This window comes from Caretta caretta, chromosome 9, assembly GCF_965140235.1.
Source record: "Caretta caretta isolate rCarCar2 chromosome 9, rCarCar1.hap1, whole genome shotgun sequence".
Taxonomy (NCBI): Eukaryota; Metazoa; Chordata; order Testudines; family Cheloniidae; genus Caretta; species Caretta caretta.
In genome coordinates, this window is record NC_134214.1 from 99,811,282 (window position 1) to 99,832,402 (window position 21,121).

Here is a 21,121-nt window from a genome sequence, read left to right on the forward strand (position 1 = left end):
TTAGTCTCAGCTTTTAGCTTTAATGTCATATCCTGAAATTTCCTAGCACAGGTTTAGAAAGCCAGTAACAGAGGTAGGTAATATTCTCTGTTAGAATTTGTTGCTATTAGAATAGGTACATCCACATTCCTGGATGTACCTTTTTCCATTTTCCAGTTTCTTCACAGCTTTACTATAAACGAGGCAAAAAGGAAATCCTTCGTTAAATACACCCAACTGCGTTTTAGGGCAGACAGCGAGTGAAGAAATCTGCAAGCAAAAAAGCTGATGATTTAGTGTTGAAGTAATTGTATGTGGTAAACAAAACAGAACATGAGTCAGTGCTGCTTATAAACCAGGCTGTCTTCATGTTGATTCGGTCAGTTGGAGTATTTGTCATTTAGAGCTAGGCAAGGCAAAAACGTACTATCCTAAGACTATCAAGTCAACTGATTGTTGTTGTTATTACTATTATAACTGAACCATAAGTATGTTCATTCAGATGCGTGAGCTGTCGGGGGCCAGGGCGAAAACATTTTAAGAGACGCATGGCCCTTGAAATACTAGATTTTGGCCGATTATGCCCTATATAGGGTAGCGTTTTTGATGCCAAGTCATCAACCATCTGATTTTTCTCACTCTGCTAAATCTTAGACTCCTGGCTCTCTCTAATTCCCATTCCTAGATCCCCAAAGCACCACTTCAATTTCAGCCTCATATCTCAGGAATTCTGAATCCCTGCTGGGGATTCTGTTGCCCGGCTGTGTCGGGAAGGGTCTGTAGTTCTGTCTTTCTGTTAATCAGTCCCTCACTACTTCACCACTCACCCTTCAAGGAACAAGAACATTAAAAGCTTCAAAAAGAACATTCAAAACTTCTTTAGTGTCTGTGGCTGTAACTCACTCATATCAGGGTATGTCTATACTACCCGCCAGATTGGCAGGCAGCGATCGATCCAGTGGGGGTCGATCTATCGCATCTAGTCTAGATGCGATAAGTTCACCCCCGAGCGCTCTCCTGTTGACTCCTGTACTCCACCGCTGCGAGAGGCGCAGGCGGAGTCGACAGGGGAGCGGCAGCCATCAATAGTGAAGACACCACGGTGAGTAGGTCTAAGTTATTCACGTAGCTGAAGTTGCGTAACTTAGATCGAGCTCGCCCTCCCTCCCCCCAGTGTAGACCAGGCCTTAGAGATTGGCCAATTAACGCATTGTGAAGCCTGCGGTCTTAATTGCTGGAGGAAAAGCTCCCAAGACAGGAAACATCTACATAGCCAGGCCCTCGTCTAAACTGCTATTTGAAAAGGCTACAGTTTATTATACAAAACCCACCAATGCTAGCGAGGCTTGCCACCGTTAAAATCTTGATCCCAGTACATTTAAATATCAATTTCCAGCTCAGGCTAGAGGACTGGACAGCCTTAAGCTAGCCCCGAGATTAATACCGTCCCTACATGGTTCCTGGTGGTAATACCACAGAGAAGTTTCTTAAGCTGTTTATGCAAAGGCTGCTGATTTTCCCCATCCTAATTGGACCACTGGGCAATTCTAGCTGAATTCCCCATTCCTGAAAGGATCCTTCTAGTTACGTAAAGAGCTCTGTCCCCCGGCACATGGTCCCCTGTGCCTGAGAACATCTTCCACGGGAGTTTTTAATAAATCACCTCTTCCCACCAGAACAGCCCCACTCCTACTCCTGCATGCATGCCGAGAACAATATGCATGTGCTCCAGGTGGCCTCAGCTGCCACATCTATGACCTTTAATTGGTCCAACTCTTCAGGACAAGGACCATGTTGTCTTCTAGATTCGTGATGCACCCAACACAGTTGGGTCTTGTTCCTGACCAGAGCCTCTGGGCACTAACAAAGAAAATCAGAACTCCTAATACTCCTGAGCTGTGTAACTGCTCCTCTCCCACTCTCTACCTAGGAATAGAAGCTCCACGTGGGTCAGGCAGGACTGACATGGGCAGTCCATGGAAATAAGATACTCATCCCTCCGACCCATCCTAATATTCTGCATGACATTGCGTGACTCGCTTCCTCTTCTCCACGTGCTACCTTGCTCTTGTTTCGGCCCTCTGCGGCATGATAGACACTGCTCTCAAGCAGATGGCTGATAAAGGCAAGAGAGTCTCTTTGCTCATATCCTGATTGCTGACACCATGCCTTTCCTGCCCATGGTTTGGACCCTGTGCCCATTTGCCTGCCACTAGCTCTGGGGCTTGCTTGCCTGTCTGCTGAGAACTCCAAACAGTTCTCAGATCTTCTCAAATGCTTGGCTCTCCAGACTATCAAGAAGGTGCAATCCAAGCTAAAGGTGTGGAAAGTCCTGCAGCTGTGGTGCTCCACCCCTCTTCCTGGGGATTTCCCTCCCCGATGGGGGGGGTCCCTGCCAGAGAATATTCCCTGGATTGCACCTTCTGCTATTCTGTTTCTTATAGTCTGTGATTTCCCCCTCACTCCTCCCAAGTATTTGAGGATGGGTGGAATTAACCATGTGGTGCAGGGGGACACAGTTTTTATTTTCTCTGCTGTTTCTTTATCTCCCTTGTCTTCCTGACCTGCTGTATTCACAGCGTAACAAGCAGGGCAGTGACTGCACTCACCAAAGGGCTGGGTCTGGAAAAAGCTGTGGCAACATCCACAAAAGGGAGAAGACAGCTGTGTTAGTTTGTACCGAAATCCCACTTCAGTCCAGTGAAAAGAAAAAGGCTGGAGAACATGCCTGTGGCCCACCATACTGTAATTTGCCATTTAGGTGCTTTAACTTCAGGTTTCCAATAACCCCTGGGGAAGGGTGGCTAGCTCCCCACGCACCAATACAGACTTGGATGGCTGTAACCGTTAGTGGATGCTTAGCTCTCAGCTTCGGTCTCCGAACTTCTTAGCTCATAGCTCCATCAGGCGAGGCTCAGGTTTCCAAGCTGAAAGGCCTTACATCCTTTATCGGATGGCAGCTGACACCGGATGACCTCTAGTCTTTCTTTACCTCAAAGAGCTATTAAGCAGCACGGCAGCCCTCTCTCCTTTGTCAGGGATCAATACTCTTCTGTGCTGGCACCGACAGGACTTTTGACCTGATGGGGCTTAAATGCACAGAGCCAAATTCAGCTGGGGTGTAATCCTGTGGACTTCATTAGCGTATACTGCAAAGCCAAGCCAGCGGTTTCTGCACAGGGTTTTGTTTAGAGCACTCCCTATAAAGTTAGGGCGAAATCCAACCCTGCAGCTTCGTGAAAGCCAACAAAGTTGTTTCTGCTTACCCTGGAACTGAATTTGTCCGACTGTCCTCACATGATGGAGTCTCTCAGAAGATCTCTTCCTTCCAATGGAAGAGAAGCTGTTGGCATGTCAGGAGCACTAAACCTTGCCCAGACACTATACTATGCCAATGAGGTGGGCCATAACCCTTTCCTCACCAGCATCCAGATGCTAATACTCACTTGTATGTCACAAAATCAGGCAACTCCAGCACAGATGAGCAGTGTCTTACATCTGTGGAATTCAGATTGATTCCCTTAAGCAAAGTAATGAGCTGCTCAGTCCCAATTCAGCAATGCTTAAGCCTATCCCTACTTAGCAAAGCACGTAAGCCCAAGGTGAAGTCCCACAGCAGTGAACAGGGAATAAGACCATGTTTTGCTGAAGAGGGATGGGCTCCTGGATCAGGGCCCTGGAGATTATAGTGAGTAGTAACTTGTCATTTTCTGCGTAGTGTTGTGAGTCCCATCTGCTTTTCAAGAGGCTGCGCTCATTAGCTTTAGCTAGGAACATAATCACTTAGGGGTTTATTCCGCACACACACACTTTCAGATTTGCAAACTCCTTCCATTTCTATTTGTGTATTTATTTAAAAAGTTTAGCAAAAATACAAATTCTTTCAAACTGTAAATTAAGAGGATTCTGAGTCAGCTCTGGCCTTCTCCCCCACCCCCACCTCGATTCCATCTCTCTGGACCGAGATGGAGCAGGGGGGTGTAGACGGAATCTGTGAGCATAGACTCTTCTTTCAGAATGCAGCAGATTGGTTTAATCTCAACAAATCTCTCAGGGAAATGTGTCCTTTTGAGTTTTTCTTGGTTTTTTTAAAAGATTGTACCCAGGAGATAGTGGGGCTTTTCCAGTTTTCCTGTGAGATAATCATTATTCAAGCAGCAATCTTTTCACTGCCGAAGGTCGGCCATTGCACTGACAAGCACTGTCTTTGCTCTTTCGTTCTTCTATCTCCTTCTCGGACAAAGAAGTCTCCTCGTGGCTTACACTGTCCTCACATGCAGGCATGAGTCCCCTCCTTCCTCTGCATTGATTTGAAGCTGTTGGCACCAGGCAAGGTCTGCGTAGCAGAGAAAGGAGCTGCGTGCTCTCAGACAGCAGGAGCTGCATGGCTGAGTCCCGTCCAACTCCTTAAAATATTATTAGTCATATACGTCTGGGGCTCAGACTGTGATAGTGCAGAAACACAGACGGCGAATGCTTTGCTAGCATCGAGGGAGGACTGTGCACCACGTCTCCTTTTCGTTAAGCGTGTCCCTGGACTCTGCGTACCGACATCCTGGGTTTTGCCTCCAACCTGAGTTGCAGAAGTCTTTGTCATTTAACCCCCAGGCGGGATCGACAGCTCTGGAGATGGCAGTTATCTGTTTATCCACAGCATGGATACAGCATCCATTTAGAGAGTCCGCTTCCTTATACCGCTTAGCCTACGTTCGCTTGTGGCTTGGCTTGATTTGACTAGGCCCTCTCACCGTGAGAGAAACTTCAAGTCTTTAGGTCCATGCAGCATAAATTCATGAGGTGATTTCCCCTGGAAAAAATCCTCACCATTAATCTGCCTGGGTCCCTTGTCCTGTGTCTTAGACATCACATTGTTTTCCTTGAGTTTGTCCAACTTTATCTCTGTGGCAGACAGGAAGCAGTGGCCAGCGTCCACGTGGCGACTGTGGGAATGGTCGATTTTTCTGCCCCCGGGGCACTCCTTCACAGCAGCAGCTACAGAATGCTCCATCCCCCGTAGGGACCGACAGCAGCCGGTGCCTCTCTGTGAATCCCCCGCTGTGAGCACTCTGGAGTCCCTCTTTCCCCAGTAGTACAGGGAATGGGCCAGATCCTCAGCTGGGGTAAATCAGTGTCACGCCATTCTCTTCAATGCTGCTGGACACTAGCTGAGGGTCTGTCCCATTGTCTTCTGCCAGGTGAGAGAACAAACACGCAGCTGCTGCCCTGTGAGGCAGTAGGGATGGCGTAAGGTTTTACGTGACCCCATACAATGGCCCTGTCCTGCCTTGTCCGAGTGACGTCCTATGACCGCAGCCCTCTGTGCACCTGCAAAGCACACCGTGGCCACCCTCTACCAGCCTGTGACCCCACCCCCACTCAGATAGTGATGTCCCCCCACCACACCCAAACACAAACTACATCTGCTTTTTGGCTTCTCGTGAGGCCTCTGGTTGCCCCGGCCAGTGAGAGAGGGGCTGTAAAGCAGGATTTCCCAACCAGGAGAGAGCACTTAGGGAGAAAACCTGGATTTGTGCTGGAAATGTCCCACCTTGATTATCATATACATTGTAAGGAGAGTGGTCACTTTAGATAAGCTATTACCAGCAGGAGAGTGGGGTGGGGGGAGAGAAAACCTTTTGTAGTGATAAACACCCATTTTTTCATGGTTTGTGTGTATAAAAACATCTTCTGTATTTTCCACAGTATGCATCCGATGAAGTGAGCTGTAGCTCACGAAAGCTCATGCTCAAATAAATTGGTTAGTCTCTAAGGTGCCACAAGTACTCCTTTTCTTTTTGCGAATACAGACTAACATGGCTGTTACTCTGAAACCTGTCACTTAGATTTGCTGGTTGTGGACTAGAATAGGAATGTAGACAGGGAATCATGGCCGGTGCTGTGTCAGGTCTGGGGGTCCTGCTAAGGCCTTGTGGGCCCTGGTAGGCTCAGGCTGCCACAGCAGTCTCTTTCTCTAAGAGCTTTGAGGGGGATTGCATTTACTAGGTTTTCCCATTTAAACCAGTGTCTACAAGGCCCTGAAGTGCTGCTGGGAGACCCAAGTGAATCACAGCCCTGCAGAGTTCAGAGCCACGTTTCTTTTCTCAGCCACACTGGTGTAAATCCAAAGCACTGGGCTGGTCCCAACAGTGAAGTAAATAAAGCTGATGTTTCTCAACAAACACAAAATGAGAGCTGCTGTATAATGGGGCAGAAGCTCTCGAGCGAGGGTGGCTCTGACCCAAGTGGAGTTGCGCCAGGTTTGCAGCCATGTAGCTGAGTGCACGGGTCAACAGGTCTTTATTTTTCTTTATCTTTTTCCAGGACTCCGGTAAAACTTTTTGATTTAACGACAGCAGTGGGTCTTCGGCCTGCCTCTCTCTTGCTGCTGTTGAAGGCTGGTATCAGTGTACCTGCTGTGATCACTGTTTCCACTAGCTCCTCGCAGGCAAGATTCTTGAGGTGTGGCCAGCAGCTTGTCAGCCGGCTTCAGAAGTCTTTTGAGTAGTTATTACTACTTGGTACTTCCTGCAATGCGCAAATATTCTCTGTAATGTTATTCTTTCACAGTGTGTTATTTTAGTTTTTTGACTGGTCTCTGCATTTCATACTTTTTATTTCTCTTACGCTTAAATTTAATTCTTTGAGTAATGAGTTCTAAAATGCCTAACCTGTCCTGGCTGGAGTAATTATCCCTATGATAACTTTTTTAAAATATATATTATATCTAGGTTTTTTGTTTCTGCTGGTGGCACACATCCACACATACCTCGGTGCACATAACAAAATTTATGCCTCACATGGCTGGAAAAAATTAGAGGGAACACTGGAGAGGAGACCCACTAGCCTTTGTAAACTGAGTTGAGATTTCTCAAGGACTTCAGCCAAAACACACTGTTTTAGGTAAAATATAAAACAGGTTTATTAACTACAGAAAGAGAGATGTTAAGTGTTTATAAGTGGCAGGCATAGAGATCAAAGTTGGTTACTTAAGAAATAAAAATAAATTTGCAGCCTAAGTTCTACAAACTGAGCAGGATTTGAATCAAGCAGTCTCTCACCCTGACAGATGGTACATGCCAGGTAACAGTTCCTCAGTGTATAGGCTGGGACTACCTTCCAGCCTGGGACCACCCTTCCCCAGTTCAAAATCTTTGTCCTCCAGATGTTCCTTCAGGTGTTGGCCTCTCTTCCACCCCCCCACCTCCCAAGTGATGATGTCACTTCCCCTTTCATATTTTCATCCAGCTTGCTAGAAAGATCCCTGCTGTGACGTGGGGATTAGGCAGGGGTGAAAGTAACTGAGGACAGTAACCGGTATGGGCCAGGGCCACTCCGGCCACTGGAAGAGGTGGGGCTGGGGGGTCAGCATCCCCCAGCCAGCCCTTCCAGACCACCTGGCGCAGCCCGTGTTGATTTAAAGGGCCTGGGGCCCCGGACCCTTTTAAATCGCCAGCCCCAGGGCAGCTGCTCTGTTTGCCCCCCCCCCCCACCCACCCCGCGCCTGTTGGCTGCCGGGGGTGGAGGGGCAAAAGGGGCAGGGATGTTAAAGCTCTGCCGTGGCAGCCCTTTAATGTGGGCTGGGTATGGGCCGGTGCAGGTTCTTACCAGTACGCAGTACTGGCCCGTACCGGCTCTCTTTCACACCTGGGGTTCGGCAGCCCCCACTGGTCAGGCAGTCTCCACTGCCCGTGTGCTCTCTCTGAGAAGTCTCTGGGGTGGCCATGGGGAGAGTGCATTCCCTTTAAAGGCCCATCAGCACATGTCTGGCGGGTCCTTTGTTGCAATTGAAAGGTTGGCTGTGGGTGTCTCTCAACCTCAAAGCCTTATTTCAGCAACACACATTCATAAGGTCACATATAATGATAGTACATTCAATCCAACAGGTTATTATTGTTGAGCAGATCAAGACTTACCAAATGATACCTCACAAGGCATACTTTGTACCAAACATTGTAATCCTATCACAGTAGTGAATATGGGGGTTCCAGGGTGCTCATGTGAGGTACACAGTGTCACAGGTGGCTTCTAGAGAAAAGTCCCTCCATTATTGAAAAGGGCAATATGATTGGTTGGCTACACTTTGGCTGTGTGATTTGAGGACTAACTTCGTTCTTGCTGCAACTCATTCATGTATTTGATTATATTCAGTGACACCAAAAATTAGCAAAACTGTTTTCCTCTGTGCTGCTGCAAGGACTTTGGTTACGTTCTGGAGGTATTAACTATTTCAGAGAAATGACATTGTGACTGAGGCTTCTGGAACTTACTATACTTTAAACAGGTGAAAGCCTGCCAAAGAATAGTGGTACTAACTGCATAACGCCAAAATCTTCCTCCCGCTCTGCTTCAGAAATCTGATGCTGTTTTGCTCTCCCTATCGTCTTTTGCTTTACTTTGTTTCTGTAAATTTTTCTTTTATTTTTATCCCTATTTTAAAATGTATATTTTAAATGAGAAGAGAATATCATGGCTCGTGCTTTTTCTCTGGGCTTCTAATGTGCTTACTCTGCATTAAGACTCTTTTTTGATCCAGCCACAGACAATTGCCTGTAAAACAATGACACCTAGTGGTTTTTCTTCTGAAGGAAACAACGCGAAATAAGGGTTTAGCTGTTGTTTATCAAGAGGTACCCTTAGAATCTAAGGAGCAAGTTAATATCCCACATGCTGATAGCGGCAAGGATGACAATAGGAAAGATGACAACATTATAGTACTGTTGTGATGATGGAAAAAAATGAACATCTGTAGTGAGGCAGGGATTGGAGAGTTATGGAGTGATTGCTCCTGTTTATTCAGTTCTTAAGGAACAGCATTCCATGGCATTAAAGCTTGTTTACTAAGATAACTCCTTCATTTCCTTAAACTGATCACCCTGAAAATGTCACTCTGGTGTCATTACTGACCACCATGTACCAAACACTATTGAAAGAATGTGCAGACGCGTCTGTGGCCGGGGGCAGTTATGGGCATAAACTGCTGAAAGTGAAAAACATTGTTTAGCGTAGTGTATTTTAATTGGCAATCCATAGCATTTTCTTAATACTCTGTATTACTTGAATTTAGAATATGGATTCAGTACTTAAAAAAGCTGAAATGCCAATATATTTTTACTGTCAATATGTTGTTTGCAGTGGTGTTATATAGTCTGTCAGTCCCAGGCTATTAGAGAGAAAAGGTGGGTGAGGTAATATCTTTTATTGGACCAACTTCTGTTGGTGAAAGAGACACGTTTTCGAGCTACACAGAGCCCTTCTTCGTGCTAAACACTGTTCAGAAGAAGAGCCCTGAGTAGCTTAGATGCTTGTCTCTTTCACCAACAGAAGTCGGTCCAATAAAAGATATTAACTCATCTACATTGTCTCTCTACTAAAGTATGACATTCCATTTTTACCAAAAGATGCTTTATAATATTTATATAGTTTCTCTCTCTCATATCCCAGAACATCTTTCCAGACACAGGAAGCAGTACATCAATGCCATTCATTCTTGTCTGTGCTTGTTCCTCCATTAAGCCCAGCTTGGCCATGTCCCTGCATATGGTGTCCTACCACCTAGTCGATTGTTGACTTCTAGGTTGGACTGACCTTGGTTGTGCTTGCATTGTTTTCTTTGGCATCCCATGATCTGTTTGTCTTCTTCAGTGTCTTCACCATCAAAATCTTTTCAATTGTAGCCAATCCCATGCCCTGATTTCACATCCTATGCTCCTAACTTTTTCATTTGTCTTAAAATTGTTCCACTTTACACCTACCATCTTTTGAAGAACTGTCTTCTCTACTGCCTCCGGTCTTCTGATGTCTGTTTCATTGAATGCAGCTGCTTCCAGATCATAGAGTAATACTGTTAATAGATGGGTGTGATAAATTTTCACTTTGGTACTAAATGTAATGTTTTCATCAGGCCATAATTTCATCAATTTCTGTGGAGCTCTTGTAGCTAAGGCACATCTCCTTTTATATTTGTCCTGGATGGAACTGTTGGCACTGATCAAGCTTCCCAGATACGTATAAGATTCTATTTGTTCTGTGGATTCACCACTGCTACATTTCAACACTTCATCTATTATCCCTTTTCCAAGATGCAACCACTTCATCATCTTGGCATTTATTGTAAGTCTAAGTTGAGTACACCAATTTTCCAAGGTAGCAAAGAGTATCCTCATCCTCATTAATTCCAGTGTGACTGCCAGATGCATGATGTCACCTGCATCAGCTAAGGAGCTTAACTCTAGATCATCCAATGTCATGGCCTCCAACTAGTCTAACATTCTTAATGTCTGGCTTAAGAACATGATAAAAAGCGGTGGTGAGTCCATGTCCTCAAACTTTGTCTTGAACCAGTTGCTACATTTTCCACCAATTCTTACAGTGCTGCAGGAGTCATTGCAGTTATCTTATCTGGAACTCCATATGCTTTTGCTACTTTCCATAAAGGTTCCTGCCAAACCAAGTCAACTGTCTTTATGAAGTCAATGAAAACAGCCAACATCTTTGTCATAAATATAAAGGGAAGGGTAACCACCTTTCTGTATACAGTGCTATAAAATCCCTCCTGGTCAGAGGCAAAACCCTTTCACCTGTAAAGGGTTAAGAAGCTAAGGTAACTTCGCTGGCACCTGACCCAAAATGACCAATGAGGGGACAAGATTCTTTCAAATCTGGAGGGGGTGGGGACGGAACAAAGCATTCTGTCTATCTGTGTGATGTTTTTGCCGGGAACAGATCGGGAATGCAGCCTTCCAACTCCTGTTAAGTTAGTAAGTAATCTAGCTAGCAAATTCATTCGATTTTCTTTGTTTAATGGCTGGTAAAATAAGCTGTGCTGGAGGGAATGTATATTCCTGTTTTTGTGTCTTTTTGTAACCTAAGGTTTTGCCTAGAGGGATTCTCTATCTTTTGAATCTGATTACCCTGTAAGGTATTTACCATCCTGATTTTACAGAGGTGATTCTTTTACCTTTTCTTTAATTAAAATTCTTCTTTTAATAACCTGATTGATTTTTCATTGTTCTTAACATCCAAGGGTTTGGGTCTGTGTTCACCTGTACCAATTGGTGAGGATTATTCTTAAGTCTTCCCCAGGAAAGGGGGTGTAGGGCTTGGGGGAGATATTTTGGGGGAAGACGTCTCCAAGTGGTCTCTTTCCCTCATGTTCTTTGTTTAAAACGCTTGGTGGTGGCAGCATACTGTTCAAGGACAAGGCAAAGTTTGTACCTTGGGGAAGTTTTTAACCTAAGCTGGTAAGAATAAGCTTGGGGGGTCTTTCATGCAGGTCCCCACATCTGTACCCTAGAGTTCAGATTGGGGAAGGAACCTTGACAGTCTTTAATCCCCATTCTGACTTTTTTTTCCCCTCACCTGTCAGAGCATGAATATCTGATCAGTACAACTTTGCCCTTGTCTGAAGCTGCCTACTACTGCCTCTAAACTGGCCTTAATTAGTTGACAGTTTGTTTGTTGACATGATTTTTCGTGGTACTGCTGATAAGCTTATACCTCTAACTATTCAGCTGGGCAGGATGTCCTGTGAAGCGTTCATGTTTAGCTATTCCACCTGGAAGCAGGCAGGGCACACCCTGACTGTTTTGTAGAAGCAATGCACACATTGCTCTATCCAAGGACAAGGGCTAGATATGAACCATGAGAACTTGATTGCTTGGACAGCAACTGTGGGAGGCTTTCTTAGCCTGGGCTCAAGGCCTGAGAACCAGGATTGTAGTAGATAAAGGATGGTAACTAAGTATATTAATCAACGTCATACATTCCTTTGGGTAGCAGTGTGTAATGCTTAGGGGGAGAAATATAATAAAAGGAGAAGGTGGAAGGCGGGGGGGCAGAACAGCCCATCTCCGCTGACCAGCCTGTTTGCTTGCATAAAGCTGTGTTCTGTCTCATCACTGAACCGCCACAGTCCTGTCTTCAAGATTGGTACAATATTGTCTTTGGCAAGTCAGCTGATACCTTCTTATATATTTTTTTCTCATACTTGCTGACTTTTAGCAGCTTAGCTGGTATATTGTCCATTCCTGCAGCTTTTCCATTTTTAACTGTTTTATTTATATATATATATATATATATATATATACACTTTTCAGTAAACATGTCATATTTTATAGTAATGTGTGTCTAGGTGTACATGCGTGTATATATGTGGCATTAGTATTTTTATAACTTTGGGGTTCTCTGATTTAATAGTAGAACCCACCGTTGAGGATTGCCCACACCCATTGTCTGCTGTGCCATGCCTAGATCATCCTTCAGGCTATATGACTCCCTCTTGAGCCATCACTCCCTCCCCTAACTCAGCCAGAGAGGATGCCTGCAGAGTGACACGTGGTATTCCTTACTCCCATGGTCGGTGCTCCAACCCATGCCAGACATTGCACTAACCACAGTGCCCTTGGACCAGCTCCCTGATTACTCATTGATTTGGCTTTAGAAAAAACTTAGTCTGAAGATCACTAGGCAGTCTTACCTTCTGCCCTTTTCACACCGAGGCCCATTGGAGATGCCCTTTCCAAGAAGCATTCCTGCTGCTGGGGAACTCTTGTGGACGTGCCCCTGGGTGAAGTGCTGCAGACCAGAAACCCTGGGAATTGTTCAGTACATACAGGCTGTATGATTGTGTTGCCCTTCTTCCTTTGCTCGTTTGTCCCCCTGGTTTACGCAAATAAAAAGCAAAAGACATAGAACAGAATGAATGTTTGACGGGAAGGACACCATCCGTTAAGTAAAAGATTATTATTTACCTGGGCTGCAACCCAGATTGAATCAGAGCTTGCTACTGGAGTCTTTACGCAGCCCCTCGTGTGCTACGCGGTGCACACCACGTTACTATACGAAAAGGGCCCTGGCGTTAGCCGAGCAGGGCTCTGGACACAGGGGTCGCCATGCCACCTGCCCTGCTGTTCCCCTTTGTCTCTCTGCTGTGAAGCACAGCTGTCCCTCCTCTGCTGTTCTCACTGACGTCTCGGTACGTACGGTTACCCTGTGCGTAGCTTGTCCCTGAAGTTCCACAGCTTAAATCCCGCCCTGTGCACTTCCGTGAGGTCAGTGCCACATCCATCATGAACAGTCTCCCGTCCCACTCTGAGGTACGGTGCACTGTAGAGAACGTCTCCTGTAAATTCAGCCAGTAGCACTTTGCGGCAGCTGCCTGCTCTTTCCCTCTCTTTGCTCCGTTCTTTTTAGTACTTCACAAAATATATGGTTAAGCAGGAGCTGGTGCTTCTTATGCACGATTTTTTTCTCTGCATATTCATTACGATGTTGCTCATGACAGAAACCAGTGCTCCAGCCAGAAATCCTCTTGCTATAAAATCATATTGTAATGCATCATTTAACTTCCTGCTGTTTACTTCTCTCTCCTGTTTGCTTTTTGTGCACTGGTATCAGACACACAAAAAATAAAGCCGGGGTTGTGCAATGACTCATCTATTGAAGTCCTGATTGTCGGCTCATTTCACTTCAGTTAGATTAAGGGCTGGTGAGAACACACCTGCTTGTCTTGGCTGAGGAAAGGAGCCAGGTTGTTTCTCCTTAGGGGCCTCCTCTTTTAATGAAAGATTCATACTACTGGGCTCTCAGAGTTCGTTGGGAAATGTAGTCCAAGGCAGCATCTTGTGGACTATAACTTACAGTATCAGAAAATTCGACAGACAAGGTAGGTGAGGTTATATCTTTTATTGGACCAATTTCTGTTGGTGAGAGAGACATGCTTTTGAGCTACACAGGGCTCTTCTTTCGCTCTGTGTGCTTTGAAAGCTTGCCTCTCTCTCACCAACAGAAGTAAGTCCGATAAAAGATATAACCTCACTCACCTTGTCTTTCTAATGTCCTGGGACCAGGACGGCTACAACTGCCCTGCATAGTACCAGAAGAGGTCACTGTTGTACAAGGAACACGTTATTTGAATTGAAAATATGTGGTGTATTCGTCTGTCACAGATATATAGTTACTTGAGCTGAATGAATGACCAGCACTCAGCCAGGGTAAATGAGAGTGAGGGCACTCGTCAAAGAAAGAAGTAAATTACTAAAAACTAAAACTTAATTTAACATTCTCCCCAAGTTGCATGTCTGTAATGATCCCAAACACATTTTCACTTGTGCAAACACTGCAAAGTAAGGCACTGAATACTGCATTTTGCTGGTAACATGCACGGTGCCAGATTCTGTATGGGGACCCCAGGTGATCCTGTTAATCCGTGAGATTCCATAATGGGGATTGGCCATGCACGGGCAGCATGAGGCCTTTTAGAGGTTAGGGAAGCATGTTTTTCTCCAGGACTGAACAAAGATGATTTGTGCTGAGGGTCTGGCCAGTGCTTACTTAGTCCTGGTAGCTCCCCAATGCCTCTGAAACTGACGAATATAACCGTGTTAAGTCCGGTCAGCATTAGGAGCAGTTGAGAGCTCTGGGAGGCATGCCCGAGAATGGTCCCTGTAGCTCTGTGCATAAGGGAACTACACCTGCTGCTACCCCCCTTCCTGGAGTACAGCACGTGGCACACCCTGGAGTACAGATGGGCTGCCATCTTGAATTGACATGGTGGTGGAAAACTCACGGAGCACCAGAGTCTTGTCTACGCTAAGGCTCCCACCAGTGATAGCAGCCGTGGCAATTTTTTGGTGACGTTCCCTAGCGTAGACACAGCCACAGGAAAGAGCGTCCCTCCAGATCCCGGAAAAGGCACATTTTTGTATGTGTCAGTGGACAATGAAAAGGAATTTAGTTTCCGGGCTATAAAGCACTGTTAGTAAAGTCAAAATAAATTATATTTTCAGTTTATACTTTGCCTGTAAATGCAAATCTCACAGTAAGCAGGGAGATTAGGTGCAGAGAAGAACTGCCCTATAGCTGTTCTATTCCCATCAGGGATTTAGGTACATTGTATTGCAAAACACTTTTCACTAGAGTTTCTAAAGCTTATTAACTAAGCTTATCCAAAAATCTGTAGATTGTGACTGCTAAAGCAATGTATGCCAGAGATCTACCTGGTTAAACACACTTTGCCTTTTCTTTTCTCCCCTTCCCAGGAACTTTTACTATATTACTATTCTGCGCGACCCTGTGTCCCGATATTTGAGTGAATGGAGACATGTCCAGAGAGGAGCAACGTGGAAGGCTTCCTTACACGTGTGTGATGGAAGATCTCCAACTACTGAAGAGTTACCCAGTTGTTACACAGGGGACGACTGGTCAGGCTGTTCCCTTAAAGAATTTATGGATTGTCCATACAATCTAGCCAATAATCGGCAGGTCCGCATGCTGTCTGACCTGAGCTTGGTTGGATGTTACAACTTGTCTGTCATGCCAGAGGAGCAAAGAAACAAGGTTCTTCTAGACAGTGCAAAAGAGAACCTGAAACGTATGGCTTTCTTTGGCCTTACGGAGTTTCAAAGGAAGACTCAGTATCTGTTTGAAAAAACTTTTAACATGAACTTCATCGCGCCATTCACACAGTATAATAGCACAAGGGCCTCTAGTGTGGAAATAGATGAGCAGACTCAAAAACACATTGAGACCCTCAATTTTTTAGACATGGAGTTGTATGATTATGCAAAAGACCTTTTTTTGCAAAGGTATCAGTACATGCGACAGAAAGAGCACCAAGAAGCCAGACGGAAGCGCCAAGAGCAACGGAAGATGCTGAAGGCAAAACAAGCCCACAATAAAGAACAGAGTGATGATAATGCAACTACTGATTACATAGGGAATGTGGAACGGTGGCGATAATGGGGACTGAAATCTTTTAAGTTAGACTGGTTGAATACCATAAACACAAACCATACAACTCCTAGACGACAATGTTAGTCCAAACAAATTACACTTCTTAAATGTTTGATGCAAAAGAGGATAAAATGTTGCCTTTGCAGTTGCCTTTGCATTACATGTTGTACTGTACGTGGAAAACGTAACCTTACAGTGTAATTAAATTGTCCTTTTTAGGTTTGTTGGATTATTTATGAAACACAAAAGCCAGGTGGGCTCTCCAGAAATTGTTGCTTGGACACTGAAAAAAAAAATCCTTAAATTAGTTCTGAGTATCAAATGGGGTGCTGGAAATGTGATGCGATGCCCTGTTAAACCTGCCTCGGAAGCAAATTGATTTTCTAGTAATGAGCGTTTAACACACGCACATAATAAAGCATCCTTGCAAAACCTTTCCTCTTGGATTTTTTTTAAATTTTAATTATGTATTTCTAAGGCCCCCAACGGCTTGCGATATTTACCAAATTACAAGACAGTGAAACAAACAATAAAGGTATAGAGGAAAAAATTGACTCATTTTGCATACAATATTGGCTTTAAAAAAATAGAAAAAAGAAAAGGAGTACTTGTGGCACCTTAGAGACTAAGACTTAGAGACTAAGACTTAGAGACTTAGTCTCTAAGGTGCCACAAGTACTCCTTTTCTTTTTGCGAATACAGACTAACACGGCTGTTCCTCTGAAAAAAATAGAAGTAATTTGTCTAGTTATATAAATATTTACTATTTTAAACTTTTTCTACCTACTGCTAAGAGTTTTAAGCTTGGTCTGTTTCACGTTAAAAAAGCAACACTACACTTTTCTGAACTGAACGTCAATGTTAAGGACACTATTTTCAGAATTTTTCAGGGCAGTATAATTTTAAACATTCTGGAAAAATTACGTCACATCTTCATGTTTCATAAAGTCTTCTCAAAATTATACTCTTATAATAGTATCCAGTTTTAACAGCTTTTCTTATACATTGGAATACATGTTGCATTTACCAAATGCTGAATATTTGGTGATTTAAGTAAGACAGGAGAGTCTTTCTAAGAAATTATCTTGTGAATGTTTGTATAGTGTCTGTCTAAAACAAAAAACAAAAAAACCCCATCTCTAGTCCTGGCAACATTTTTCAAATAATTGCTTTGGTTATTCGTGACCAATTGGAGGTGAAGTAGATTTACACTTGAATTGTGACTTGCTTTTGGTAAATCCTTACTGCGGAATGTAAAAATCAGACTCTTTTCTAATGTTTTAGAGCCCTTTTTAGTGCTGACAGATTGTAGACAATTATAAGAGATTGCAACAAATATGAGTAAATAGCCATAGTTATACAGTAAAAGAAGGTTGTCCGGTAAAATGGGATGAGTACTTAACCCAAGAAAGAGTGTTACTGAGGCTCTGGATTTAGAGATCATTCTGAAAGTACTCCTGTCATCCAGTCTCATCTGGAGCAGATCTAGAGGATGCCTTTTGCTGGCAATAGCACATAGATCATTTAACTTGAAAGCAACAGGATGATAACGTGAGGGGTAAGGACAAGAAATGTGATTTGATCGTACAAATCTCTATGCAAAACAACTGTAAAGATTCCAGTTATAAATTAGGCAAGTTTAGAAATTTTATATGTAGCCCACCATGCTCTTAAGCATTGTACTAACTGGCCATTTGAATTTATGTGCTTGTTATATTTTGTGTAGGCTTGTGTTAACTTGACTGACCCCCTTGTTCTTGGTGAGTGCGGGAAGCTATCTGAACATGGCCTTCCTTGTTCTAATATGTATGATGCTTACAATGCTCATTTCCACTATATCCTTTCATCTGTAATGTTAAATGCACAAGTAGGGCCAGGAGACATAGAAATTAGAAGGCTTTAAAACTCACATCTATGGCTTCGTGCCTAAGTTGTCTAAAGGTCCTGTTACATCGGACATTCTGGTGGTGTTGCTGATTGGGAAAACTGGAAAAGAATCAAATAAATTATCTTAGCAATGTGGGAAATAAAATAACTTCATGTGCAGTGCATTCTTTCTAAGAAGTCCATTCGCCAATATGGTGTCTCAACTGTATTTTGGTTTTTATGGGGGAAAACAATCCACTCTTAAAACTGAAAGGCATTGCTGTAAACAGGACTTAAACCCAAGCCACTTGGTGGGCCTGTTGCAGAAGATGCTTTTTGTTTTTATGCTGTGGTGTGCATGGTTTACAAAGACTAGTTGCATTTTCTTTGTGTATACTGTTTATTGTATATAGGGGACATGAATATAAGGATACAAGGTTTTGTCATAAACATATAAATTCTACTGATTTCCACTGTAGACTGCTGTCTTATTGTGTAGATTTACAAACCGATTCACTGACTTTGATTGTGTAATTTAACAATAGAACCAATAAATAAAATTTAATTAAGTCTTTGCTCTTAGTTCATTATTTCTTTATCTGGAAACGCTTGTTGGGAATTGTGCAGTTAAGAGGCAATGCTAAGTTTGACAAGAATGAAGTAGACAGTAAGAGTCAAGCATGTGATGTGAAAGTTATGGCCATCTTGAAATGTATTCCAAACCTAGACCATACTACTTCCTATGGGCAGGGAGGCTTTGAACCATGGTGAAGATTTTTGTCCTGCTTTTCAGAAGCGACTGAGCACCCACCGCTTCTGTTAGCTCCAACACTGCTTTGGCTGCCCGCACTTTTTTTTAACAATATCCACTGTTTTTACTTGGGGGCTAATCCTGCTAGATCCTGAGCCAGTGGTCCACTCCACTGAGTCCATTGGCTTCAGCCCTAGAAACATTTCAGTGATACAGAGAAGGTCTTTATTGTCGTTGGAACTGGGGGACACAAAAGAGATCGGTCAGAATTTTTCAGGCCCTGTGACAAGCAGAGGGAAGTAGGAACATGGTTCAAGATTGGCCAGCCAAATGACTTATTTCTATTTGGGTCAGGGGCTTTGTCACATTCCTAACATGTGCTTATCAAAGCGTCGCGTGGGGTGCTTACAGAAACCAAGAAATCCACAATCCGGCTGCCAGCCAGAAACTACTGGTCCCAGGTCTCTCCAAAACCCTTCAGCCCAGCTCTGCAAATGCAACTAGGTGTCCAATTCTGCTCTGACATATATACCCAATGCAGCCTCCTTGAAGCCAGCATGGTGTGTAAATCAGAGCAGGATGTGGCCCTTGACCTACACAAATTCCTTTGGGGAAAGTCCACTTTCTTCCCAATTCAATGTAAAGGCGAAGAATGGTGTCTTGGGGTCAAGACTAATGCTGGGCGGAGTCTGACGGCTTCGGCTTTACACAGAGGCCTGTCGGTCTGGTGAATAGCCCCAGTGGACCTGTTCATAGATGCCAGTTGTGAAAAATGCTTCCATCCCATACCAAAAAGCAACCCAACAATGAAGTGTGGCACAAAACCAGGCACATTTAAAAAAAAAAAAAAAAAACAACCAAAGAGAAATGTTTTGACAGTTGAATAAAACATCTTCTAGCTCAGAGGAAGAAGGATGTGGTGTGTGTGGATGGAGGAACTTCAGTCTAGAACCCAGAGTTCGGAAGCTCCTTGCCCTCAGATCATCTGATGGCTCAAAGAAAAATGGACACATGTAAAGATGTAACAGGAGAAATCTTCTGAAAACTAATGAGCGGTTTTAAGTTTCCACCAGATTTGGATACAAGCAAAACTGAAGGTGACCAGCTAGCAGGACATCAGCCCAAGGAACAGTCAATGCAGCAATCTGAGAATTCACAGACTGAGATGTAACAGAATTGGAGAAGCAAATTGATTAACACATAAATCCAATACAAATTTTAATTGGTGCTAAGCACTCCTGACAAACAGGCAGTTTCGCTTAGGTGCTTAAATGGGAGACGTGCAATCATGAAAATCTGGCCCCAACATTTTGCGTGTGGACTTTCGAAGGTCCAAATGGAGCAGAACCACTTGACCATGACTGACATGTAAACAGCTAAATTGTAATGTATCAGGAGATCAAAAGCTGCATGCTCAACAGTACACAGCTAGTCAATATCATGGGACTATATTTTCCCAAAGACAAGCTCATAGGAAAACTCCCCAATTCCTTTCTTCATAGATCTGGATTTGAAAGCTTTCCTGTGCATGGGTTACATTGAACTGGCTTCTTATAAACATGAGGATTTGTTTGCAATCCTGTGAGACTTTGAATTTAACTAAAAATAAAGTTTGAAAATTTCAGAACCATAAAATCTGAACAGCCTTTTACAGGGTGTTGTGTTTTCAGCTAATATTTGATGTTTACTAGAGTGCATATTAAAACTATTAACACATTGGTATGTAAGCAATGTGGAAGATTAACTGCTCAATGGATTTCTGTTAATTAGCTTCACAGCCCATTTATTCTGTTGATACTTTTTAATACAGCATCATACATGTTCGATTCCTATGTGCTATTATTAAATAATAATGAACTAATCCATTTTCTTTACTGTATAATTACTTCTTAAATATCCAAATACTATACAAAAATCATTGGTCAGAAACGTGCCTAGGAGCTGATAAATGTCAATGCTATCAGTGATCCCATTAATCACATTAACGAGGGAAGCATCAGGCAGACTGACACACGCCCTCCTTTTAAATTTTGGTAGAAACATAAAACAATTGAGGAAATCCTTCAAGCTGATGGAAAATTAACCCTAATTTGTGGACCCAGGCCGTTGATCGGTGTTGAGCATTTGCAGCAAAGTGTGACGGAGGGAGGCCCAAAGGAGAGCAGGTCCTTAGAGAACAGTCTTTCTACAGTGAAAATATTTCTCAGGCTGTTTATATATTATTAAATTTTTCAGATTAAAAATACCTCTGTCACCAAGGTGATGAAATGGAGCTGGGCATGTCCCTCACAAATAGGCTCATTCCGACTAGCCCACTGTGGGCTTGCTTGTCCTTTCATACCATTCATATGTTGGTGCAGCTCACCTGGCTTCAGTGGAGTCACTCCTGATCTAACCCCATGCGGGAGAGGAGGCTCAGGCCCTAAATTGTGACGGTAGGTTCCATCCACAAGAGATGCCTTCAGTTTGCTTCTCCTCTTCTTCCTCCAGACCCATGTTAGTTTAAAGCTAGCTCTGGTTTCATCTGCATCTGGGGCTGCGTGCAATTGGTCACAGCCCCAAGTGACTCGCTGTCAGCAATGACCAAGGCAGCACAGAAGGCAAACACCAGGGTTGCTTTGGAGGGTCACCTTGGTCCTGGTACATGAGCATCCCCTGAGGACCAGCCATTCCTTAGACATCTGATTCTTCTTGGCTGAGATGAAAGCAGCCCCTTTGCATCTTTAGGCATGGCCTCCCATCTGCATGCTGGTGCTGATGTGGGAGGATGGGAATGGGGAGAGAACTGGCCTG

At 43.8% G+C, this 21,121-nt stretch overlaps 1 protein-coding gene across 1 annotated transcript in view; it reads left to right on the forward strand.

Annotated features, from left to right (window-relative positions):
- Positions 1-18,146, forward strand: part of HS6ST2 (heparan sulfate 6-O-sulfotransferase 2) — a 230,056-nt gene extending 211,910 nt beyond the window's left edge. Inside the window, exon 2 of the mRNA XM_048863259.2 lies at positions 15,018-18,146. Coding sequence (XP_048719216.1) covers positions 15,018-15,717 — 700 coding nt within the window. The 3' untranslated portion in view covers positions 15,718-18,146. The remainder of the gene's footprint in view (positions 1-15,017) is intronic.
- The last annotated feature ends 2,975 nt before the right edge of the window (positions 18,147-21,121 follow it).